The sequence below is a fragment of the Stenella coeruleoalba genome, assembly GCF_951394435.1.
Source record: "Stenella coeruleoalba genome assembly, chromosome: 19".
Classification (NCBI taxonomy): Eukaryota; Metazoa; Chordata; class Mammalia; order Artiodactyla; family Delphinidae; genus Stenella; species Stenella coeruleoalba.
This window is the reverse complement of record NC_137165.1, coordinates 43,080,589-43,106,078: the sequence shown is the minus strand read 5'-3', so window position 1 is coordinate 43,106,078 and position 25,490 is coordinate 43,080,589. Positions and strand designations below refer to the sequence as shown.

The 25,490-nt window shown below is 52.6% G+C and overlaps 2 protein-coding genes across 2 annotated transcripts; one reads left to right on the top strand and one right to left on the bottom strand.

Moving 5' to 3' along the window:
• Window positions 1-732: 732 nt before the first annotated feature.
• TMEM101 (transmembrane protein 101) lies at window positions 733-5,416 on the top strand. The gene is made up of 4 exons (XM_079905047.1): window positions 733-953; window positions 1,280-1,460; window positions 2,347-2,493; window positions 3,212-5,416. Exons 1-4 carry the CDS (start codon window positions 817-819, stop codon window positions 3,518-3,520), a joined length of 774 nt encoding a protein of 257 aa, XP_079761173.1. The 5' UTR covers window positions 733-816; the 3' UTR covers window positions 3,521-5,416.
• A 13-nt stretch (window positions 5,417-5,429) lies between these two features.
• On the bottom strand, window positions 5,430-10,183 carry NAGS (N-acetylglutamate synthase). Its single transcript, XM_079905046.1, has 7 exons — window positions 9,687-10,183; window positions 8,846-9,120; window positions 8,518-8,731; window positions 8,037-8,217; window positions 7,312-7,483; window positions 7,031-7,213; window positions 5,430-5,827 (listed from the first exon to the last, which is right to left on the bottom strand). The coding sequence occupies exons 1-7, from the start codon at window positions 10,110-10,112 to the stop codon at window positions 5,674-5,676; spliced, it is 1,605 nt and encodes a 534-aa protein (XP_079761172.1). The 5' UTR covers window positions 10,113-10,183; the 3' UTR covers window positions 5,430-5,673.
• Between the last annotated feature and the right edge of the window lie 15,307 nt (window positions 10,184-25,490).

Below are 25,490 nucleotides of genomic sequence, written 5' to 3'. Positions count from 1 at the left end.
TGTAAATAAGTTCATCTATACCAATTTTTTCAGATTCCACATATATGCGTTAATATATGATATTTGTTTTTCTGACTTACTTCATTCTGTAAAGACTCTTAACAGTTTCTCAGTCCATCCATGTCTCTACAAATGACCCGATTTTGTTCCTTTTTATGGCTGAGTAATATTCCATTGTATATATGTACCGCATCTTCTTTATCCATTCCTCTGTTGATGGACATGTCCTGGCTAGGTTGCTTCCATGTCCTGGCTACTGTAAGTAGTGCTGCAATGAACATTGGGGTGCATGTGTCTTTCTGAATTATGGGGAAAACCTTCTACTTTCAGCTTTAACAGAAGCAGAGGGATTTCCTCTGGGGTGTGTGTTGTGTACCATTTATTGAACCCCTACTATGTGCTCGAACCAACACTGTCACATTTAAACCTCACAACAACCCTGTGAGATAGGCGTCATCTCCGTTTCCCAGATGAATCTTGGAAAGTGTAGCGACATGCCCAAAGTCACAGGGTTGCATTAGGGGTTGGAGCCTAAGTTTAGCTGCATTCAAAGGCTAGTTCGCTTACTGTTCCTTCCTCTACTCTAGTTTTCAACTTTGCAGCTACAAGAAGGGACCCTTGAGCCTCCATGGGCAGAAGGAAAGACAACCCTGCAGCTAGAACACTTCCTTCGGTCCAGAACTAGAGAGCGAGAGCTTTGTTTCCTGACGGAAGTGGGGGAAAAAAACCCCGCGAGAGCCGGAAGTTGTGCGTCGCGTCCTCGCGCCGGCCTCCTGGGCCGCGGGGTGAGGCCGCGGCGGACTGCCCTTCCTCAAGATGGCGTCGAAGATAGGTTCGCGACGGTGGATGCTGCAGCTGATCATGCAGTTGGGTTCGGTGTTGCTCACACGCTGCCCGTTCTGGGGCTGCTTCAGCCAGCTCATGCTGTACGCTGAGAGGGCCGAGGCGCGCCGGTGAGCAGGCCCGCGCGGCCGCCGAACGCGGTGGGGGCGGTCCGGCCTGTCCCAGCAACGAGGGTGCGGTGAGGTGGGGAAGAAGTTGCGGCCCACAAGTTGGGACCCTTGGACTGGGAGGAATTGGGACCTTGGACTTGTTGGGGACTCTGGTCCGGAGCAAGGTGGGCGTGGAGCGGAGTGTGGGGGGGTCCTAGCTATGACAGGGGCCGCCGGTTTGGGGAAGCAGTGGAGCTTGCGGGAACCTAAGGGGTCTCAAGGCTCTTTTCCCCGCTTCCTTCTGTGCTTCATGCTGTCCTCGTTCCTTCCCCCCTCCCGGCTCGCAGGAAGCCCGACATCCCAGTGCCCTACCTGTACTTCGACATGGGGGCGGCCGTGCTGTGCGCTAGCTTCATGTCCTTTGGAGTGAAGCGGCGCTGGTTCGCTCTGGGGGCCGCACTCCAGCTGGCCATTAGTACCTACGCCGCCTACATCGGGGGCTACGTCCACTACGGGGACTGGCTGAAGGTGAGCGCCTCGGCCCTAAGTGGGACTTCGCTGGGGTGTTGGGGAGCCAATGCCCGGGACAGTTGGGCGATGCCTGGTGCTATCCAGGAGCACAGTGCGAAGCCTGGAAAGGCTGAACCCCCAGGCGCGTAGAGGTTATTACAGACGGCGAGAATGGAAGGACCTTAGACACCACGCAAACCTCCCCTTCAGAGTGTGGAAACTGAGGTCCAGAGATGCAAAACAGACTTTCCCAAAGTTATACCACAGTTAGCATTACAGGTGTGACCAGAACCCAGGTCACCTGGTTCCCAGAACCCTTTAAACCATTAGTTATCTCAGACTCTTAGGGCAAAAGGGACCTTAGAGAGTACCTGGTCCACCCAACCGATTTTATGAAATTTATCTAATCCTAGGGCAGCATTTAAGCCTGTAGATGCCAGGACCTGTGCCAGGCACTACAGGCTTGGAGATAAGCCTGAACCAAGGCATTACCCGCAAGGAGTGGACTGTCAGTCCAACAGGGGAGGCAGATGTGTGAATAGCTATAGGACAGTGAGATCAATGGTTAGTTATGGAACAGCGTATACTATATAGCAAAAAGAACATTGGGTTTCGAGTGTGCAGACCTGGGGGTGGGGAGGGGGGCAACGCTTGGTATCTGGGTTCTGCCACTTACTTTCTGTAGGACCTTGGACAATTTTATTAACCCCTCTGGGCCTCCGTTCCTACTTCTGGTAAAAAAAAATTACCTATCTCTGCTCTACCTGCCCACCACACTTGGAAATGGTAAGAGGGTGCATCAGGTGGAATGGGATGTATAGAGATGGGCAGTTCTGCGCTCCGGGAAGCCAGGAGGAGTGTGGTGGCTTCAGGTCCTGACTGGGGTCCCCTCACCTCGGCCTAGGTCCGTATGTACTCTCGCACAGTTGCCATCATCGGTGGCTTTCTTGTGCTGGCCAGCGGTGCTGGGGAGCTGTACCGTCGGAAACCCCGCAGCCGTTCCCTCCAGTCCACCGGCCAGGTCTTCCTGGGCATCTACCTCATCTGCGTGGTAGGTTGGGGGACTGTGGGCTGGAGGTGCCTGACTGGGAGTGAGAAGTGAGCCCGTGCCTGGCTCCCGGCAGTGGCCCCTGCCAAATTCTGGGCCTCGGGGGCCCTTCAAGTGCCTGAGACCTGGCCGAGAGGCCCTTCTTCCGGCATTATTGCCACTGGGGAGAGAAGAGGATGGGTTGACCCTTCAGTCCCAAGCCTGAGAGCCAGAAGAGCAAGCGGGACGGGTCCTCTCATGGCTTCAGCCCCCAGAGGACTGGGAGAGGGGACAAAGGAGAGGTTGGGTAGAGTTCAGGTCCCAGATGGGACTCTGCCACTTGGAGCTGATGGGGCTGCCTAGTGTAGCCAGTTATGTCCTCCCTGGTGCTCGGGGAGGCCAGTGTGGATGGGGACGTGAACAGGCCCCAAGTCACTTGGCTTCATCTTAGTTGCTGGGCACCATCTCCCATGTGCAGAGCTCTGTATTCAGAGGTGAGAGCCCCGGTCTGACCGTGGAACCTCCTCCCTTCTGAGACCCCAGAGTGAGGAGAGACAGAGGTCCTAACCCCATGGAGCTCCCTAGTCAGATGGGGAGACACAGGCTTTACTTTCCGAAAGCCCCAAGTCTGAGAGGGGAGTCAGAAGCCCACCTTGTAGGGGCTGCTTGCATGCCAGGGGTGGCCTTACCCAGACAGGCTCCTCAGCCTGTTGGAGAGCCTTAGAGGATGGTGTGTCTCTAGGCCTACTCGCTGCAGCACAGCAAGGAGGACCGGCTGGCGTACCTGAACCATCTCCCGGGCGGGGAGCTGATGATCCAGCTCTTCTTCGTGCTGTATGGCGTCCTGGCCCTGGCTTTCCTGTCAGGCTACTACGTGACCCTGGCTGCCCAGATCTTGGCTGTTCTGCTGCCCCCGGTTATGCTGCTCATTGATGGCAACGTTGCCTACTGGCATAACACGCGGCGTGTGGAGTTCTGGAACCAGATGAAGCTCCTTGGAGAGAGCGTGGGCATCTTTGGGGCCGCTGTCATCCTGGCCACCGACGGCTGAGTTGCACAGCGGGAGTCTGAGATGGGTGCAGGGAGCCAGTGAGGGCTACCCTACCTTCCTCCTTGCTGGCCCAGTTATGTTTACTTATGCTTTTTGGTCTGTTTGTTTGATCACTTGCGTTGTGTGCATGTGTGTGCGTACGCATGTGTGTGCGTGTGTTGGTAAGAGGCAGGTCTCTTCCCCAGTTCCTGGGCTTGGGCCTTGGTGAGGTGGGAGCCCTGATGACTCTGCCTTACAGGTTTCTTTTTCCTGTTTGTTATGAGGAGAGCTGAGGCCAGCTGCTCCCTTGGGTCTCCTGTCCCAGGGAAGGGAGTAAGGCAGGGCTAGGGTGGGGTACTGAGAGTGGGAGACAGAGGAGAACCGGAAGAGAGCCAATGTGAAACAGCCCTTTTTGAACCTGGCAGATGTAGCTAGGCTCCGCAGTGCTTTTCTGAGACTGAGAGCGAGTGAGTGTGCACGTTGACACGTGGCTCAGGCCCAGGAGGAGCAGAGGGGCCGGGCACCACGGAAGTCATGTGGGCTCTCAGGGTGTGCTGGGGCAGAAACAGCACTAGCTGTCACCCACCTTGAGGGTAGAGCAGGCCCCAGTTTACGCTGGGGTTTGCAGGGTGGGACGGGCAGCAGCCAGCTTCCTGCCTCTGGCCTTGTTTCCAGCTCCGTGGTTGGCCTGGTGGGGGTGAGTGCCCGCCCAAACACCAGACCACACAGTCCTCCGAAAATAAACATTTTATATAGACATTTGGCTTTGCTTCTCTGTTCTCCCCACGGGGCACTTAGCCATTGGCTGGGATTGATCTCGGGTTTCTTGAAATACCATATCTGGTTAAGCCCCACCTTGATCCGCCCATGATCTTCCCCCTGTTCTGAGAGTTCCCACAGTCCTTTGGCTCTCTTTTCAAGTCTCCGAATGCTCCCTGTGGTATATGCTTTGACCTTTCACTTCAGTCCCTCTCGTGGCTTAGCTTTTCCTCCCCATTTGGTGCCAGGTCTTTTCGAAGAAACCTTTGGTGAGGGCAGCTGGAGGGAGAGAACTGATAAGTGTCACTATGAGGCTGAGGAGTTTTCATTTCACAGGTGAGGAAATGGAGGCTCAGAGAAGGTGAGCAGCTTGCCTCAGGCCACAGAGCTGGGTTCCAGGTCAGGTCTGTCTGATGCCCACGCCCAGATATGTACGGGACACCAGCCCTCTCTTGGGGGTGGGTTGTGTCACAGCAGCCCCGTGTGTGCGCCATGGTGACCCTCTCCCTACTCGTCCGCACACCTCCTGACAGAAAGTAGCCCCAGCAGCCAGTATGGTTCCTGGCACACGGTGGGGGACAGAAATGTGAAATGAAACCTCAGGCTTTGGACTCCTACCCGTCTGAGATGTTCTCTTCCTGCAAAGATGGAGACACAACCTCCAGGGGGGCCCAGGGGAAAACATCCAAGTCTGGGCTTGGCCCTGAGCCCTGCCTGGAAAGGGAGCTGGGGCTGCTGTCAGTCTGGTCTGTGGCATGGAAGATGTTTCCTAACTAAGGGGTAGGGGAGTCTCTCGGGACTGCTGACAGCTGGGGGAGGGAGGTGGTGGCAGCATTCATCTGGGGGCCTCGGCCTCATTTAGCTCCTCTCTTCCCTCTAGGAAGAGGTTCCCCAGCCCTCAACATCTTGTTTCCAGAGGGTCACTGCTAATTTCCTTTCAAGTGTGAGCTGACTTTCAGACAAGTATTTGCATTTTAATCAAGGTCTCCTGAAAAGTTGCAAGACCCGAAGGAACTAAAACGAATGGTAGAATATCAGGCAGATGTGGGTGATATTTTGGGCAAGGGAGCCTCAAAACAGCACAGAGACCACAGACACTGGCCCACCCTCAAGCCTTGAGTAGAGCCCTCAAAGGCAAGCCCTCCTCCCCCCAAATCCCTACACTGAAAATTCAAGGCCATCTGGTTGTGGCTTTGGAGCAAGGAGGGGGTCTTGGGCAGGCCCTTCTCCTTCCTGCACTTGTCCTCACTTGGGTGCCCCCCTCTGGGCAGGGTAGAGTAGGGGCTGCTGCCTTCTCTGCAGCTCACTCAGCCAACAAGCCTGGTCCGGCCTGTGGCTGCCTCGGGTCACCTTCAGCAGGCATGGCTTTTGGTCCACCCTGGCTGTCCCAGGGCCTGCAGGGCTGGTAGAGAGGGTCAGCTGCCTGGGTCAGAAGCTGGCTTGCAGAAGGAGTCTGGCAGCCCCTTGGCGTGGTTGACCAGCTCGTAAGAGTCCCGGATGTCGGCTAGGCCAAACCAGAAGAAGATCCACTGCTTGTTGGAGAAGCTGCCATCGCTGTGCTTGAAGTACCTGGTGGAGGTGGGAGACAGGTTTTAGGCAAGGCCAGCGCTCACTGCTCACTGGTTCATTTTCTGAGGACCTACTACAGGCATACCTCGTTTTATGGCGCTTCACTTTATTGTGCTTTGCAGGTACTACGTTTTTTACAAATTAAAGGTTTGTGGAAACCCTGTGTGGAGCAAGTCTGTCAGGGTAATTTTTCCAACAGCACTTGCTCACTTCGTATCTCTGTGTTGCATTTTGGTAATTCTTGCAATATTTCAAACCCTTCACCAGCAAATAGGTGATTATTCACTGAAGGCTCAAGTGATGGTTAGCAGTTTTTAGCAATAAAAGTATTTTAAAATTAAGGTATATACACTTTTTTTTAAGACATAATGCTATTGCACACTTAATAGACTACAGTATAGTGTAAACATAACTTTTATATATATTCGGAAACCAAAAAATTCATGTGATTGACTTTATTGCAATATTCACTTTATTGTGGAGGTCTGGAACCAAACTGGCAATATCTCTGGGGTATGCCTGTACATGCTGGACACTCTGCTAGGACCTGTGGTGTGTAATCTGATTTTATCCTTATAGCATTAGCCAATAGCCTGGTGGTGGTATGCTTTTTTCACGGAGAAGCAGCTAAGGCTCAGAGAAGTTAGCTAACTAGCCAGAGTCACACAGCTAGGAGGGTTAGAGTGAGGCCCTCTTTTGCTCTCTGCACACTGCCTTGGCTGTGCAGCCCGGGGAGGGGTTCCTGTTCACTTCTTGGTGCCCACAGAGCAGAGTAGTGGGGGATGAGGTGATAACTGCAGAAGGAAAGAGAGGAGGGAGTGTTCCACTGGAGATGCAGTGGGCCTGGGGTCGGAGCTTGGCAACTCGGCCTGGAATAGAGCCCTGAGGTGCTGGATTTCTGCAGACCCTGGGAGAGGCAGGCTGCTTCCCGGGTGGAGACTGTCTTCAAGGAATCTACCCTAGCCGGGCAGAGCCGGGTTAAGTGTGCTCTGCCTCTAGGGAAATCTCAAGCTCCGTGTGTGGTCCACTCCCTGGGGAATGTGGGGCCACACTGAGCGGGCCATTTCCCTTGGGGAAGAATGGCTAATGAAAGAAGGGGAGGCCCAGCCTTCCTGGCTGGTGGTCCCCGGGGCGTAGCTGGCCGGAGCTGGAGAGGAGAGTGGGGGCGGGGCCCAGCCCAGAGCCGGGAGGGGCGGGACCTACCAGGGATTGATGGGGTTGGTGACCCGGGAGCGCCAGAAAAGCGTCTGCAGGTCCCGCCGCAGGCGCTCCCACAGCATCTGGCCGGAGCCTTGGCCCTGGCGGCTGGAGCTCACCACAAACTTGTCTAGATACGGGGTGCCCCCAAGTACAGGCTCCGTGGTCAGAATGGCAGCCGCGTTGTACCTGGCGCAGCGGGGGAGAGGCAGGCTGGGACCTCTCCTTGGTCCAAAGCTCCCCGGCTCTGTCCCTTGGTCCCTGCCCTCTGGGGCCCGCAGGCTCACCCCTCAGAGACGTAGACAGAGTGCAACCTCGGGCGCAGCGAGGCCAAGTAGTCGTCCCGGAGCTTTTTGCCGAAGCTGACGTTGACCAGGTTCACTAGGAGGCCCTGGTCCAGGTTGTCCAGGCTGCGCACTCGCAGCATCCGCTCGGCGTTCTTGAACAGCGTCCCGGACCCTGGGGGTGGGATGGAGGAGGAGGGGTGAGTTCGGCCGGAGATCCAGGTACCCTTCGCTCCTCCGTTTGCGCAGCCTGATGGGGATTCCAGATAGGACAGGGGCTAGTGGGGCAATTACTCTCTTTGGGAGCTCTCCATAGTGAGACGCTTCCTAAGATCTGCATAGATTTATGCGCGATTTTCATTCAGGGATTTGCTTTTTCCCCAGGCAGTTTGTCCCTCAAGTTCCGCCTATCGCCTGTAGTCCCACCTACCTCTCCTAGTCCCGCCTACCCTTGCCCTCCCCCGCCCCTGGTCCCGCCCACCCGTCCAAACCCCGCCCACGTTTCCTAGCTCTGTCCATTCCACTTGGTTCCGCTGGGTCTGTGGTTCCTCCCACCCACCCAAGTCCCTCCCATCTGTCTAGTTCCACCCAAGTTCTAGCCCAGGGCCGTCCACCTCCTTGCTCACCTCCCCTAGGTTTGGCAAGAGCAGGAAGCCTTTACTGTCTGGAGAGGAAGCCGCTTCTCCTGGCTCCCCAAACCCCGGCGCACCCCCCGCCCCGGCCCTCACCCTTGTTGCTGAAGAGCTCGGTGAGCAGCGTGCTGGCGTCGGTGATGACGGCCGAGGAGTGGTGAGGCAGGCGGCTGAGCACGTCTACGATGAGCCGAATCTGCTGCCGTTCTTTGGTGCTCACCCACTCGGCGTTGTTCACTAGGTCCAGGTCGGCGGGCAAGTTCACGTTACTCAGGACCTGTGTCCAGGACGAGGGGGTGAGCCTCCGACCTGCAGCCGGACAAGGACTGTGCCCCCGCCCCACGGACCTCTCCTCACTGACCCCTTTTCCCTTACTTCCTCCCGAAGTCCTTGGCCAGTAAGGGACTCAGATCTGAGCACCATAGGCTGAGTCCTTCCCTGACACTCCATTTCCGACTCATGCGGCTGGAGAGAGAGTGACTCTGGGGCCCGTCTGGGAGGCGTGCAGGGGACCTAAGAGAGGGGCTCAGCCTGGCGCAGAGTCGCGGGGAGTGGGGTCCAAAAGGAGGAGACACACCTTGTTACTGCTGTCGTGCAGACCGCCCGTGGTATTGAGGAAGATGATTTTGGTGGGCCGCAGCGCCTTGGCCAGGGACGCGGTCACCTCCAGTGAGTCCAGGAGCACGGAGCGGCGGGCGGCCGTCTCCCCGATGGGGCACAGGATGGGGATGCTGCTCGACTCCAGGCACCACTGTAGTAGGTCGGTCTCCACCGAGACGATGCCGCCATAGCTGGGGGCCAGACGTGGTGCTCAAGGAGGTTGCCCTCAGGACCCGCGGGTCTGGGGCTGGGCTGGTGGAGTAGCGTGATCTGAGGACGCAGGGGCACGCAGGGTCAGCACTAACCTGGCATGAGGGGCTGGCTCAGCAGCGCCCAGCACCGACCCGCCGCCAAAAAAAGGCACGGCAGTGGCGGCATTATGCCGCAGGGCGTCCACCAGCACCTTGCATCTCTGGGCAAGCTGTGCCTTGGCCTCCCAGAAGGAAAGACAGCCCGAGGGTGCCGTGGGAGCGGGCAGCCCCAGGACCACCAGGGGCTTCATGTCCATGCGCTGCAGGAAGGCCAGGGCGAAGGCCAGGCTGGATACGGCCTTAGGGCACTTGAGCACCTCCTCGTCCACCTGCGGAGGAGTGGGCGTTCAACGGGCACGACACCGGCCCTGACTCCTGCTGCACCCGCTTGCTCCTACAGCCGGGTCCTCAGGGCCCTCTCGGGGCCCCCACCCTGCCCAGGAGCTGTCAGGCTCCATTTCTGGCCACCTGCGCCCACCTGCTTCGCCCTTTGCCCCGTTGGGTCTTGCCATCCTCTTATCTCACACTAGTGTTCCTCCCTCCGCTCCTCCCTGCGACCTTGGACTGTAGGACACCATAGGGGGAGGGGTGACGCAGGCGGCTTCTATCCAGGTTCCCTAACTGCCAACTGAACCCCTAACTGCGCCCAGGTTGGGAGGACTTCTCTGGTGCATCACGTTTGACGGGCTGGGGACCCGAGGCTCCTCACCCGGGCTGGGCGCGAGACTTTTCGAGGAGCGCACAGCCTCGCGCAGTCCCAGGCGCTCGTCTGGGCTCCGTCGAGCCCCTTCCTGGCTCCGCTGCCCAGAGTCCGTATTCCTGCCATGCCTGGCAAAACGTCGCTACACAACCCCCGTCCCCTGTCTGTGACCCGGCCGACGCCGGGCTCTCTCACCTCGATGACGGCAAAGGGCCTGTCCGCGGAGTGGTGGCAGGTCTGGAACTGCGTGAGCCAGTGGCGCGCCTCCCCGGGGCTGGCCCCACACTGGTTCAGGAAGGTCTGGATGTCCCGCTGCACCAGCGAGCGGCCGGCCGGGGGCCCGGGGGAGTCGGGGGACACCGGGGGCGCGGGGGGCAGTGTCCACGACGGCTCCTCCGCTGCAGGCGAGTGGATGTCGTACACGGCGCCCTCGGCCTCCTCTTGGGCGGGCTGGGCCGGCGCCCAGGCGGTGCTGAGCCGGCGTCCCGGGCTGGTGCCCCTGGCCGCCCGCCGCCACGTGCTGCCGCTGAGCCTCCGGGCGCCCCCAGTGCCTTGGGGGCCGCGCAGCCTCCCGCCCGCAGGGGCGGCCCGCAGGGCCCAGGCCAACCGCGCCGTCGCCATGACAACCAAACCGGCTCGCCCCCCCAAAAGTGACCGTCTGTCCAGAGCTCCTGGCTCTGGGGGCCTCTTAACCTACGGCGGGGCGGGGCTGGGACTGCCGGGGCGGGGCGCCGACGGGGGCCGCGGAGTCGCCTCCGGGTGCGTTTGAGGAGGGTCAGGCCATGGGTCAGAAGGCGGCGCCGACAGGATCCCCGCCCCTGGGGTGGGGGGATGGAACCCACTAGGGAGAGTCACGAGGCAGAGATAAACGGTGGCTGGGTGTCTTTAATTTGCTGCCAAGGCCGGTTCCAGGAAGGGCTCAGGGGACCCACAGGTGGATTTGGCGCTCTGCGGGGTCTTGAATGATTAAGGGGGAGTCTGATTAGGGCAAGAGGGGAGAGCAGGTTGCAGTTGACGCCTGGCTGAGGGAGGAGACTGGGGGGAGAGGTGGGGGAAGAGTGAGAGCGTGGAGGGCGGGGATGCCTCTGTCCTGTTAAAAATGAACTTCTTAATTTTAAAATTTATCCACATCAGGAGTGTAACTAGAAGGCCATTATCACTCGAAAGAAAGTCTTACAAATAAAGAGAGAACAAAATGTTATAAATTCCAGCTGGTTAGTGTCGTTTGCTTCTCTTGGGAACAAAGAATGTTAGCAGGCACCAGGTGGGAGAGGTCCCCTAGCACACTGTGAGGCTTTCTCCAAGATAGAATAATAGCTGCTGACACGTGCAGAACGCCAGGCACTGTGCAGAGCACTTCACACATAGTAACTCATTTAATCCTTACAGCGACTCCAGAATCGGTATTATTATTACATCCATTTTATAGACGAGGAAGTTGAGGCACAAAAATATGTGAGGGACAAGGTCATTGAGTTCATAAGCAGTGGAGCTGGTCTTTGAAGCAAAGCAGTTTTGCTCCCGATCCATGCTCTTAAGCAAGATTTGAAAAGGACTTGAAAACTTTCACAGGATGTGATTCATTGTTGCTTAATACTGTATCCCCTGCGCTGCCTAAAAACACCTGGTGTGCTAACAGCTGTACATACCCTGCCCTCGGGTACACTCTATCCCGGTGGGGTCCCACCCTCTGTCTTTACAGAGGGCGGTGAAATCAACTGTAGAGGGGAGGTGACTTGGCCGAGGTCACACAGCTTGTTAGTGTCATGGCTGGACCCTTGACATCCTGAGTTCCTACCCCCTGCTCTTTCCTTCCTTTTGTACAGCTCTGTGTTCCCTGTGCTGGGTGTCAGGCTCTGCCTGAATGGGGAGCAGCGGTCTGGGCTCTTCTCTCCTGGGTGTCCCAGAGGATGCTGCGTGAGTGCACTGACCCTGCCAAGGATCCCCCACCAAAACACACGTTCGCGTGAACACGTGCACACGTACACGAGCAGGCACATACACACACACAGCACAGCACATGCACGCACCGTCCTGGGCAGGAGACTCCTGGCAGGGGGAGACGGGAGCTGACCTCTGTGATCTCCTCCATTGACTTTTCCGTTTTCCTACTTAGAAATCCTGAGTTCCAACAGAGTGAAGCAATGGTAGGGAGGGTGTGTACCCCTTGCTCTGAGGGGCCACCTCCAGGGCCTTCGTTCTCTTCTCTCTTTACTGCTGCCCCTCCGATCCCCACACTTCCCAGAATCCACTAGAGGAGGTGGTCTTAACCCTTGGAGCCCAAATCATTTTCCTTGTTTCTGCTCTCAGAGACCCTCAACCTCAAATGTGCTTCCCCTTCCTGGTCTCTCCATCCAAACCCGTCGTCAGAGCGCCCACCCTCCGGGCCACGCTTTACTCAGACTTCCTCTTTCTGGGTCTCTCCCGCTTTTGCTGCTCTGGGTCTCTGCCCCTACCCTGGCCCCTCTTCGCTTCTTCCAACTAAAGCGTACACCCCTTTTAGGTCCTTTCTCCCCAGCTGCGGCTGAGTCCTGCTTCTTGCCAGGTTGGGGCCCCCGTGAGGGCAAGGATGGCCTCTCCCTTCAGACTGGGGCTTCCTGAGTGGGGGGCTGCTGTCTCCTTCCCAGACTGTGGGCTTCCTGAGGGCCCACCAGGTCCAGTAGCCAACAGCATCCTCCCCATCTCCCCTGGGCCGGTGGGGCAGATATTGGCTGGGGAACTCCTGTCCTCTCCTTTGGGTTTCAGCCCAGAGGGCCGTGTCCCCAGGCAGCCAATGGGGCCCAGGGATACCCCGAGTAGATGATTAACTCCAGGCCGGGTGACCCTGGGGTCACTCTCCCTGGAGAAGGCCAGCCCGTGGTTGGGGAATTGGCCCTGCTTTCTGGAGGAGATGGCTGTGGGTATGGGGTCCACATCCCTACCTGACCCACCCGTCTGAACTGAAGGCCTACAGGATCATTGTGGGCCTACGGTTCCCGCTTGAATTTTATGTTTTCCCCTCTGAAGCTGGCTGATGTTTCGTCTTTCAGAGCAAAGCCTATTGTCAATGGTCCCAGAGTCAGGCTCCTATCTTCTAATCAGCCCTCGGGTCCTCGAGATGCTGGGAGCAGACACAACCTTCCAACCCCTCTACACGCTCCCCTCAGCAGGGGCCTCGGCCCTGGGCACAGGGGCTGGTTTGAAGGGCCAAGGTTTTCCCTCCCATGGGAGTCCTCCTTGACCGCCACTTAGTATAGGTGGGCATGGAGGTGACAGGAATCTGGGCAGGTGAGGGTTGATAGGTGACCGTCCCCATCACAGCACCAGAGGGGACATACACACAGATACACAGAGTACACAAAAGTAGAGACCCACGCCACCCTTTGAGATGCACACGGATACACAGGTGTGTAGACACACAAACGTACAGAGATACACAGAGTGTATATATATAACATGGAGAGCTCCAGCATCCGTAGTCACACAGATACATATGTGCACATAGAGAGATACACGTGTGTAGACACACGGCCATACAGAGAGACACAGGTCCACTCAGACACACATATGCGTACAGAATTGTGTACATTTGTGGAGGTTTTCTCAGTGACCGTGTCACACATAGAAACACACGCACGTTTACATGGAAGGATACTGAGAACACACAACTATATAGCCAATTGTAGTCATTGACAACCACAGGGATATTTAGATCTGGAGATACAAATGTACACAGACTTGTGTACACACACACACTACATGCAGAGTTAGAAGTAGAACCCACTTCTCCCTGAGACCATACCCATCTACCCATGTACAGAGGCACACAGCCATACTCATTCATATGCCCGGATGGCATCTGGCATGTGAGAGGTGCCCAGTAGTTATTTATTGGATAAATTAATGAAGAGAGGACAGAGAGAAAGAAGCAGAGCCTGTGGAAAGAAAAGTCTGGCTTCATGGTTTGTGGGGTCTGTGGAATCTGTGTTCGTGGACTTGGCCCTAGGATTGCCCAGGCAGCCCCAAGGTGGCCCTCTCCACCAGTGAGGAGCACACAGTATGTGCCAGGTACTGAACTAGGTGCTCTGAGGAAGCTGTCCCTTTTTTTTTTTTTTTTGGCTGGAAGTCAGGAGGCCTGGGCTCTGCCACTTACTAGGATGCAAAGGTTTGGGCAAGGCTTTTAACTTCTATGAGCCTCAGTTTTCTCACCTGTAAAATGGGGGAAGAAAACTTAATCTCCTTGAATCGTGGTGAGGATGTAAAGTTCTCTGTGGGCATGCAGTCAGCCAAATCCTCGCAAACATTATAGGACAAACAACCTGGTTTCTTCAACAAATAAGTTGCAAGGAAAGAGTAGGAGGGGAAGGATGAACCTATAGATCAAAAGAAGCATTTTAAAAGCCTCTTTTCATCCTTATTTGGATTCTGATAAAAACAAACCATAAAATATTAGACGATCAGGAACATTTGAGCACAAAAATACTTGACATATTAATTTTTTAGTTGTGATATGATTGTTAATGTTTTAAAAATGATTCCATATCTTTTAGTATACATACTGAATATTTATACATGAAAAGATAAGATGCCTCGAATTTTCTTCAAAATAACCCAGGAGAAGGGAAAGCGGGGTGGGGGAACAGAGCCACAATGAATTAGGAGTTGCTACTTGTTGAAGCTGGATGATGGATACAGGGGATTCACTATACAATCTCCCAACTTTTATGAATGCTTGGACGTTTGCAAAATTAAAGATTCAGTGAATTCCCATACGTGCATGTTCCCAGTCTGACATAATGTAAACACTTAGTAAAAGCTAGTTTTCTCCTTCCAGGCATAGTTTCCCTCCAAGGCATAAATATGTGAAATGCTAAATACTCCACAAATACATAGTACAACGTGGAGGAGGAAACCCACAGATTTATGGCTATAAGATTTTCAGTTCCAAATGTGCCATGAACCTCTTGTCCAGCAGGGGGCTCCCTACTCTCTGCCTCTCTCTCGCTGCTGCCCCGGGGGTTTGTTAAAAGGAATAGACAACCGGACTTCAGGGAGGTAATCTGAGACTTGTTCTCCCATCTCTTTACTTGGCTGCCTTGTGAGTAAACTCTTTCTCGGCTGCGAACCATGGCATCTCAGCGTTTGGTTTGCTGTGCGTTGGCCAACGGACCTGCTTTGCTTGGGCACACTCTCCTTATCAGGAATCACCATTCATCAAGTTACGTTGATGTTACCGGGAACAAATATGAGAACTCAGAGGTGGTATCCGACCCATTCTCCGGTCTTTAGTCTGATCTGCTTGGAAGATAGCGCCAAGCCTCCCTTTTACATTCATCTTCATCTCTCCTGCCCACTGTGCTGTCCTGGGTCTCCGTTCCTTCTTCCTTTGTTATGTAAGGTCTAGGTGTCCCTCCCGGAGGCCCCTGTCGTGCCCTCAGTGGTGTCCCCGAGTCCAGCACGTTAGCACACCCCATCATTTAAGCGGAGAGCAGTGCTCGCAGTGTACTACGGAGCTGAGAGAGGTCTGGGGACAGAACGAAGCCACGAGAGTCCCTTGGAGTTTCAGGAATCGTTCCGCGTTCTTCCAGAGCACGGTATGGCCAAGACGAGGAGTCACGAGCCCTGGGCTTGAATCCCACACCCAATTCTCCTTCACGGTGTGACCTTGGACCAGCCCTTAGACTACTGAACCTGTTTCCTTATTGTTAATCAGGAGAGAGTAATCCTTAGTTCACAAGGTCAGGGTGAAGATGGAACAAGCTCTGTGGAGACCATGAAGATGATGACAATGTTTCCATCAATACTTGTGGTGGCTTCTTCCCAGAGAACCACCGCCCCTCTTCCCCTATTGCAACAGGCAGGCAGCCTCTTTTCTGAACACTGCTGTCCTTCGATTATTGTTCCCCTTTATTTTTAATTCTCTGACTCTGAGGGGTTCGGTACAACAGCCATTAACCACATGTATCTGTTCATTACTTGAAATGTGGCTGGTTTGAATTGAAATGTGCTTTTTAAAAAAAAATTTTAATTTTTATTTTGTTATTGAAGTATAGTTGATTTACAATGTTGTGTTGGTTTCAGGTGTACAACAGAGTGATTCAGTTGTATATATTATATATTCTTATATCATTCAGTTTTATGTACATATTCTTTTTCAGATTCTCTTCCATTATAGGTTATTACAAGATATTGAGTATGGTTCCCTGTGCTATACAGGGATCTGTAACTGACAACGGGGTCTGGCTGCTTGCCGCTCAAAAGCCAATAAAGAGAGACTTCCCTGCTGGCACAGTGGTTAAGAATCCGCCTGCCAATGCAGAGGACACGGGTTCGAGCCCTGGTCCGGGAAGATCCCACATGCCACGGAGCAACTAAGCTGGCGCCACAACTACTGAGCCTGCGCTCTAGAGCCCGCGAGTCACAACTACTGAGCCCACGTGCTGCAACTACTGAAACCCGCGTGCCTAGAGCCCGTGCTCTGCAACAAGAGAAACCACTGCAATGAGAAGCCTGCGCACAGCAATGAAGAGTAGTCCCTGCTCGCCACAAACAGAGAAAGCCCCCGTACAGCAATGAAGACCCAACACAGCCAAAATAAATTTAAAAAAAAAAAGGAATAGATTATCAGCAGTGTAAGAAAGATGATGCCCTGATGCACACAGGCAGGCGTGTTAGCATCTGATGGGGACGTTTTCTCTGAGATGATAGAAGGAAACAGAGGGAGAGAAAAAGCAGGATTTGTCCATAACTCTATGATAGGAAGGGTCTTCCTTCAGTTTATAATCTCTAGGTATTGGGTGTATTTAGGAAGGGCTACTGTAACAATAGCAAATTCTGGGAATTCCCTGGTGGTGCAGTGGTTAGGACTCAGTGCTTTCATTGCCATAAGCACGTGACATATATTAACTTACTTAATTCTCACATAATGCCCTGAAGTTAGGCTTTACCTTTTTTTGTTTTTGGCTGCCCCACGCAGCTTACAGATCTTATTTCCCCAACCAGGGATCGAACCTGCGCCCTCGGAAGTAAAAGTGGAGTCCTAACCACTAGGCCACCACAGAATTCCCACCATTATTACAGAGATCCTAGGAGGCTGGTTTCAGACAAGTGGAGGTAAGGTGCTTTCAGGGTATAGGCAGGGCTTCCTAGCAGACAACTGGAAAAGGGGCCTGGAGCTCAGGAGAGGGGTCTGGGCGGGAGAGGTGTGGAGAGGGTAGTGGACGAGACCCCTGATCCTGGGCATGAGCTGCCAGGGAGGGCTGTAGAAAGGGGAGAGGTTGGAGGGGGTCCAGAGTAGGAGGCCAGTCAGGAGTCACCAAGAATCCACAGGTGGTGATGTTTGAAGAAGGAAAGGGCAGCTCACACTGTAGATGCCCCAAAGCCTGAGAAAAGGCCATTGGCTTTGGGCTTCCCTGGTGGCGCAGTGGTTGAGAGTCCACCTGCCGATGCAGGGGACACGGGTTCGTGCCCCGGTCCGGGAAGATCCCACATGCCGTGGAGCGGCTGGGCCCGTGAGCCATGGCCGCTGAGCCTGCGCGTCCGGAGCCTGTGCTCCGCAACGGGAGAGGTCACAGCAGTGAGATGCCCGCGTACACCAAAAAAAAAAAAAAAAAAAAAAAAAAAAAAGGCCATTGGCTTCACTCATTAGTGAGTTTTCTGTTTCAGTGGGGTGGTGGGGAGGCAGGGTGGGGGAACCAGGTGGCAGAGGGTTGGGGAGAGGCGTGGGATGAGACCATAGCGTGGAACTCCTGGGGAAATTGAGGCTGGAGAAAGAAGCAGGGCTACAGTACTCAAAGCATGGTCTGTGGCGTCACCTGGGAGATGGTTAGAGATGCCCTATCTGGGGCCCACTCTAGGCCTACTGAGTGAGAATCTGCATTTTAATGAGACCCCCAGGGGATATTATGGGCATTCAAGTCTGAAAAGTAGTGGAGCAGAGATGTGGGCTGGTCCCTAGAGGTCAGGAAAGGTGGCTTTCTATATGGGGATGTCCCTAGTGAGTTTGAGGAGGTGAAGAGGGAGAGGTGAAGACACTGGGGTGAGGATTGAGGGTGGTTGTGGGTGCGTTTATGGCTGGGCAGGGGTTAGGTGTTGTGTGGGACTCATGGCTAAGGTAGTGTGGGGCTAAGTGGAACAGTATTTCCATGTCGCGCGGCTGAAAGCTCTGTGTGTTCTCCAGAGGAGAGAGGAGTGTGTGTGTGTGTGTGTGTGTGTGTGTATGTGTGGGGTGGCATGTGTGAAGGTGAGATGTGGGACAGTATGTGTGTTTTTTATACATCAGAAAGGTCAACTAATGGAAATTTCATACAGTTCATCCTAAGATGTGCATGTCCAGAGGTGAGGTTAATGTGTAGGTAGGGGATTGTGGGGCCTCAGGGCTCAGGAAACTGTCCTAAGGTTGAATAGTCAGCCTCCGGGGCTCAGGGAACTCAGGGCGTAGGTCCACACCCCAAAATACTTTTCTGGTCGTCAGTGGCTGGCGGAGACGGATTCCGCTGTGTGCCCGCAGGCTGTAATTACACACTAGTGCCACGAGAGGGCAACGCCGGCCCGGCCACGCGGTACGAGATCCTGGTGAGTCCCGGACTGGCCGCGTCCAGTCCGCCCGCAGTGCCCACATCCTCGAAGTAAAGAGATCCGCGCGAGGGGCCGGTGGGAACGCACCCTGGGCGGTGGGTCTGGGGGCGGGGTACTCCCGGCTCTCTCGTGCCAAGACTTACGCCCCTCACCCCGAGCTCTGGCCACCCCCACCCCCAGCCAGCACCCTCCCAGAGCCACCCCATCTTCGCGTGCCTCTCTCGGATCCCTTACTCCAACCCTCTTCCCTGAAAACCCAGCCCGCAGGTCAGGGAGTGAGGGTACAGTCAAAGAGGGGAGGCAGGGGCCAAGGCATTGAAAGGAGTGGGGGTATTATTTGGGGCAAAGATGGGAGGAGGGGTCTCAGGCATCCTCAGTCGGGACGGGACGCATTAATGGAGCTCCCACTGGGTACCCGGTAGGGCGCTGGGCGAGTAGAGACGGGGATCGGGCACGGTCCTTGCCTTGATCTGGCCTCAGACGCGCAGGTTCGGGTCCCAGCCTCAGAGACTGGCCTCGGGCTGGCTTTGAATAGGATTTTCGCTCCCTCCTACGCAGGGATGGATCCTCTGTTTCCGTCTTCCCAGCAGGGAGAAAACTCGCTTCCCTCACTACCTTACCGGTTGTTTTACCTCCGACTGAGAAACCTCAGGGAAAGTACAAATGTTCCTCGACTGGACTGTTAGTGTGGTGGGCAGGCGAAGGGGAGGGAAGGGCACAGCCCAGGGTGGGTTGAGGCCAGTGCCGTGGGTGAGGATTAAACAGACCTGGGGAGCCACTGAGGGATATTGAGGAGGAGAGTGGCCAGATCCCAGCCGGGTTCTTGGAAGAAGGAAGGGATGTGGGATGGGGTGGGAGGAGTGGGAGTGGTGGATCCCAGGCAGAGAGGCCAGGGTCCTGACAGTGGGAATGGAAAGAGGAGCTGGTGGTTATAATTAGGATATACTTTTTTAAAAAAATAAAACTTTTTTTCATTATAAAAGTAATTTAGGGAAACAACTGAAAAACTGGATAAACAAAACCCACCTAGTCTAGTAATACAGCTGCTGTTTGCATTTGGTCTGTCTCCTTCCAGGCTTTTTTTATATATTTCTAAAACATGGCTGTGTTATTGTGTACATATTAATTTTCCTGAGTTTTCATTTATCAGGATGTCACGAACATTTTTCATATTACTTCCTGCATTCATTTCCTAGGGTTGCCTTAACAAAGGACACAAACTGGGTGGCTTAAAACTGCAAAAACTTATTGTCTCACAGTTCTGAAGGCTAGAAATCGATCAAGGTGTCAGCAGGCCATGCTCTCTCTGAAATTGGTAGGGAAGAAGCCTTCCTTGCCTCTTCTAACTTTTGGTGTTTGCTGGCAATCCTTGGCATTCTTTGCCTTGTATCAATAGATGCATCCCTCCAATCTCTGCTTCCACCGTCACCTGACAATCTTCTCCCTGAGTGTCTCCTCTTCTTATAAGGACACCAGTCCTACTGGATTTTTTTAAAATTGTTTATTTATTTAAGCTGCACTGGGTCTTAGTTGTGGCACACGGGATCTTCCTTGCAGCATGCTGGATCTTTAGTTGTAGCATGTGGGCTCTTAGTTGCGGCATGCATGCGGGATCTAGTTCCCCAACCAGGGATTGAACCCAGGCCCCCTGCATTGAGAGCGTGGAGTCTTACCCACTGGACCACTGGGGAAGTCCCAGTCATACTGGATTAAGTGCCACCCTACTCCAGTATGACCTCATCTTAACTAATTACATCTACAACGATCCTATTTCCCAATAAGGTCACATTCTGGGGTACAGGGGTTAGAATTTCAACGTATCTTTTTGGGGACACAATTCAACCGATAGCACTTCCTAACTCGGCCTTGTAGTGACTGCCTAAGATTTCAACAAGGGTAAAATTCCCTCACTTACTTAATTAATTTTCTATTATTAAAACTTGATTTGCATCCAGTTTCTGTATGATTATAAACAACGTCCTAATTAGCACTTTATGCATTAAAATTCCCTCATATTGTTGAATGACGTTTTTTAAGGATCAATATTCAGAAAAGTTTGGGAAATGTTTTAATTATGTTATCGGTTTGGGGAGAGGTCTGGTGTGGAGAGAGGAAGCACAGAGAAGCAAAATGAAGAAAAGAAGAATTACGCATAGGTCCATCAGCCAGAGATAGTTTCCACCAGCCTGCCGTATATTTTCATATACACTTACTACCCTTAATTTTTTCCCTAGTTTAGACGTTATTGCAGGTAACATTTTGGATCCTGCTTTTCCCGCATAACATTAGATCCTAGACAGCTTCATCCCATAGACTTCATAACCATGTTTTGGGTGACTACATGGTGTTATGCAATAGGAATATTTTAAAATTAATATTGAATATGCTATTATTAGATATTTATAATGCCTCCAAGCTTTTGTTATTATAAATAAACTGTGGTGCACATTTTTTGTGCTTAGATTTCTTTTATTTATTTCTGTATTTATTTTGGCTGCGTTGCGTCTTCGTTGGTGCGCGTGGGCTTTCTCTAGTTGCCACGAGCGGGGGCTACTCTTCGTTGTGGTGCGCCGGCTTCTCATTGCGGTGGCTTCCCTTGTTGCAGAGCACGGGCTCTAGGTGCGCGAGCATCAGTAGTTGCAGCACGTGGCCTCAGTAGCTGTGGTGCACGGGCTCCGAGGCATGTGGGATCTTCCTGGACCAGTGATTGAACCCGTGTCCCCTGCACTGGCAGGCGGATTCTTAACCACTGGACCACGAGGGAAGTCCCTGTGCTTAGATTTTTAAATTGAGTTTATTTCAGTAAGTGGCCAGAAACGGAATTTCTGGGTTCAAGTACATGAATAATTTTAATGCTCTTGAGTCTTTGGAAGTTGCTTTTCTTTTTATTTCCAATGAAAATATAATTGATGTACAATATCATATAAGTTACAGTTGTACAATACAGTGATTAACATTTAAAAAATATATTTATTTATTTATTTTTGGCTGAGTCGGGTCTTAGTTGCCGCATGCGGGATCTTTCCTCGCAGCGTGCAGGCTCCTCTCTAGTTGTGGCATTCCGGTTTTCTCTCTCTAGTTGTGAGGTGTGGGGCAGGGGCTCTAGGAGGCGCGGGCTCCGTAGTTACTGCGCTTGGACTTAGTTGCCCGACTAGGGATCGAACCGGCATCCCCTGCATTGCAAGGCGGATTCTTTACGACTGGACCACCAGGGAAGTCCCTGGAAGTTGCTTTTCGAAAGGGTTGTACCAATATACACTCTCATCAGCCATGAAGGAGTGTCTCTTTGTCAGCAGTGAGTTTTATCTTTTTTTTTAAGTTTTGAAATCTTACCAGGTAAAATATTGTCCCATTTTGTCTTTTTTGTAACCGATGATGCTAAACTATTTGTTCTAATGTTGCTTTTCCTCTTTTGGAGTTGTCTGTTCACGGCCATTTATCAAAAGATTCTACTGTTTTACTTAGAGATTTATACATTCATTTTACACATAAAATATACTAACCTTTTGTCATAACGACCATAAGGATGATTTCTTTTTTAGTCTGTTGACTTTCATTTGAAAAAAAAATAGTTACCGAGAAATGCAAATCAAAACAAGAGTGAGATGCCACCTTACACCCAACAGGATGGCTACTATCAAAACCCCAAGAAAGTAGCAGGTGTTGGTGAGGGTGTGGAGAAATTGGAATCTTTGTGCCCTGTTGGTGGGAATGCAAAATGGTGTAGCCACTATGGAAACAATATGGCAGTTCCTCAAAAAATTTAAGACGGGAAATTTTATGTTATGTGTATATTACTATAATTATAAAAAACACAAAACCTGGGGAAGCAGAACATATAACACTAAAAAGGTTATTGAGTTCTGTGTGAAGTATTTTTGTATGCTGGGCACGGAGATTATGAAAACAGGAAGACATCAAGGTACCCAAGCACCATGAGGATCGAAGTAGAAAGCTCCGTCCCAATGCAGTTTCATGTCTGCTTTGATAGAGGGTCGAGCAGCCGGGGTTCAGGCAGCAGTCAGGGGTGACAGCTGACCCAGAGTGGGTGAGCGGTGGGGTGGGGGCCAAGTTCCTTGTGTAAGTAAAGCTGGAAGAGCTTAGGCGTTAGTCTAGCAGAGGGAGGAGGTCTGAGTCGTAATTTCGGCTGTGCTTTTATGACACGCCACACGCTTAACGCTTCCGTGGGCAAGGCTGTTGTTGACCTTTCTCTCTGTGATTTCTTCTAGTGTTTTTATGCTCATAAAGAGCTTTTCCCTCAAGAGGTCTGATCGTTCTGTTTCTTCCTGGTTTCCAGTGGTTCAGTCTATTTTTACATTTAACTCTTTGATCTACCTGGAAATTATTTTGGTGATTGATGGGGGGATAAAGGACCCCCAATGGAAAGGCAAAGAGGCAGAAGGGGAGGCTGGTGGCTACCAGGAACCCTGCCTTCATTGCTCATCACCCTCTCTCCTCCCTGTGGTTCTTTTGGGTGACGGCTGGTGTGTGTGTGTGTGACCGAAGCCCTGGGTCATGGGAGGTGATGATCCAGTAAGACCACGTTGGCCTTGAAGTATGAGGGTTGCAGAGCAGACTGCTGTAAGGACTTCCAGCACAGGGATTAGACAGCATGGGATGGAGGAGTATGTGCCATCTCTCCCTGCCCATCCCCTGCCCCGCAAGCTGTCACTCTCTGCTCCCACTCTCCCCCTTCTTATAAATAGTTGTATGTATCTGTTTGTTTGCTTGTTTGCATCTGTGCTCCTGCTAGACCGTAAGCTGCTGGAGGACGCACGCCTTGTCTCTCTTGCTCTCTGTTGTATTCCCAGTGCCGGGAACAGGGACTGGCACAGAGTAGGTGCTCAGGGAATATTGGGTGAATGAAGGAAAGGAAAGAATGGCCTCTTTGAGCTGGCCCCGTGGGGCTGTAAGCAGGTAGGGATCCAGGAGGAACTGCCATTCCGAGCATCTGCTCCAAAGCCTGCGGGCAGATTGCTGGGCGAGGGACTGCCCCCAGTCTGGGGCAGACCTGTTGTGTCTGGTTTTCTGGTCTGCATTCCATGGGGGGCAGGGAGGCTGAGGGGCTGGGAGTCTCCCTCCCACAGATGTTCTCTGTAGCTGAAGCCGGGGCACAGAGGCAGGGGTAGGAGACAGGGGCAGAGGCTGGGCCTGTGTCTGAGCCCAAAGGGACAGGGCTATGGGAGGCATGGGCTGAGTCATGGAGACCGCAGCTCCTGATGAAGCTTCCTGAGACATTCATTACAGCCAGGAGGAGAAGTAATTAAGCCAGAGAACAGCAGGGGTTGGGGGAGAGGGACCTGATTTTCTCAGTAGGCTCTTGGTGTAATTAATCAGGGCAGAGGAAGGCAGAGCTCTGCACAGTCTGGGAATATCGATAATAGAAACGTGGCTTCACAGCCTCAGTCACCCACATCGGTGCTGACCACCAGAACAGCAGGGGCCCAAGGAATGTGATGGCATTTGGTTCCATGAGGCAGCCTGAGACAGAAGAAAGAGCTCAGGCCAGGGCTAGACTGGCCCGACCCACAGCCCCGGTATTGCCATTTACCTGCTGTGGGGCCTGGGGCAAGTTGCTTAACCTCTCTGAGCCTTAGTTTCCTTATCAGTAGAATGGCACTAATAACACGGATCTCACAGGATTGCTCTGGGGATTAAATGTAAAATGCTTAGCAGTGCGTCTAGCGTGCAGCAAACACATGTAGAGTCGGGATTCAAAAAGTAGTTTGTGGCAGCTGGGTGTGAGAATCCACATGGGAGCAGACGACTGGGTGGGGAGTCCAGAACACGCAGGCTTTCCTGACGGGGTCCCGTGGTTCTGAGTCCTGGGGCAGGCAAAACAGCCTCGGGTATCGTTTAACAGACACTCTGTCCATTTTTTCCATTACTTGTGGTCCTTACAATGACCCTTGTAAGGGTGTTCTTATGCCCATTCACAGATGAGGAAACTGAGGCTCAGAGAGGCAAAGTGGCTTGCTGAAAAACAGTGGGTTGTAGAGCTGGGATTCTAGTTTAAGCCTGCCTGGTGCCACAGTCCTCAGATGACCCTTTCCTTTAGGCTGCAAGGCTACAGAAACTTGGGGTACACAAGTCACAGGAAACCAAGTGACCCCATCCTGGGGTGAACCATGGGAGCGATGGGGCACCCAACCTCCTCCTCAGACACCCCACAGGCCATCCTCCCTGGACATACACTTGGGCATGTGTCTTCAGGGGAGAAATTGCTGGACACTCACCTCTCTCTTTATGGGCCAAGGGGGTGTCTCCACCTCGTTACCTAATCCTGGTGAATCGTGGGTCTCTGCTCCTCTCAGGTCCTGAGTCTGGCCTCTGCTTTTTCCCTGCTGAGACCACAGCCCCACTGGGCTCTGGTCCTAACCTGGGCCCTCACTCGTGGCCAGAGGCTGGAAGGGGTGGGAGAGGCGGGCTGGACTTTGACACTGGGCCAGGGAGGTGGTGATCGATTATACATCTTTTATTCTCATTTCTTTTGTTTGTTCTTGATTTTTTCAATTAGAACTTTTCTGATTATAAATACATATTCATTCTAAACTAGAAAAATTACAGAGAAGCACAAAGAAAAGAACCACCTGTAATCCCATCCCAAGAGATAATGCTCTTAACATTTGTTTTAATTTTAATTAAAAACAATTTTTTTATTGGAGTATAGTTGATTTATGATGCTGTGTTAGTTTCAGGTATACAGCAAAGTGTATCAGTTGACATATATCGACATTTTAATGTATAGAATATCCCTACTGGATTTCTTCCTAGAAATATATAGAGAAATATTTCTTCCTATAAATATATATATATATTTACAGACTCAGAATCATTCTATATGAATTATTTTTGTACTCTGCTTCCCCCCATGTAAGCATATGTCATAAACATTTCCATATCATTTAACATTTTTCTAAAACGTGATTTTAATGGTTCCATTAAAATAGTACATCTTTTCTATATACTATATTTACCATTTGGGGGTTTGGGTTGTTTCCCTTATTGTGTGTGTGCTATTGTTAATTGCAGCTATGATGAATATCCTGGTGCTTATCTCTGGATGTGTCCATTGGTTACATTCATAGAAATGGAAACTCTGGTTGAAAGGTTATACACATTATCAGCCTTCTGAAAGTTCTCTTACAGCCTTTTTTTTTGTGATAAATTTATTTATTTATTTTTGGCTGTGTTGGGTCTTCGTTGCTGTGCACGGGCCCTCTCTAGCTGCAGCGAGTGGGGGCTACTCTTCGTTGCGGTGTGTGTGCTTCTCATTGTGGTGGCTTTTGTTGTGGAGCATGGGCTCTAGGCGAGCGGGCTTCAGTAGTTGTGGTGCGTGGGCTCAGTAGTTGTGGCTCACAGGCTTAGTTGCTCCCGTGGCATGTGGGATCTTCCCTGACCAGGGCTCGAGCCCACATCCCCTGCATTGGCAGGTGGATTCTT

Bases quoted from the DNA above. Each gene is read 5' to 3' on its own strand.
- TMEM101 (XM_079905047.1), top strand. From the start codon at position 817: ATGGCGTCGAAGATAGGTTCGCGACGGTGGATGCTGCAGCTGATCATG. The intron at 954-1,279 runs GTGAGCAGGCCC...CCCGGCTCGCAG, and splicing joins GAGAGGGCCGAGGCGCGCCG to GAAGCCCGACATCCCAGTGC. The intron at 1,461-2,346 runs GTGAGCGCCTCG...ACCTCGGCCTAG, and splicing joins ACTACGGGGACTGGCTGAAG to GTCCGTATGTACTCTCGCAC.
- NAGS (XM_079905046.1), bottom strand. From the start codon at position 10,112: ATGGCGACGGCGCGGTTGGCCTGGGCCCTGCGGGCCGCCCCTGCGGGC. The intron at 9,121-9,686 runs GTGAGAGAGCCC...ACTCCTCCGCAG, and splicing joins GGCCCTTTGCCGTCATCGAG to GTGGACGAGGAGGTGCTCAA. The intron at 7,484-8,036 runs GTGAGGGCCGGG...TCCCACCCCCAG, and splicing joins CGAGCTCTTCAGCAACAAGG to GGTCCGGGACGCTGTTCAAG.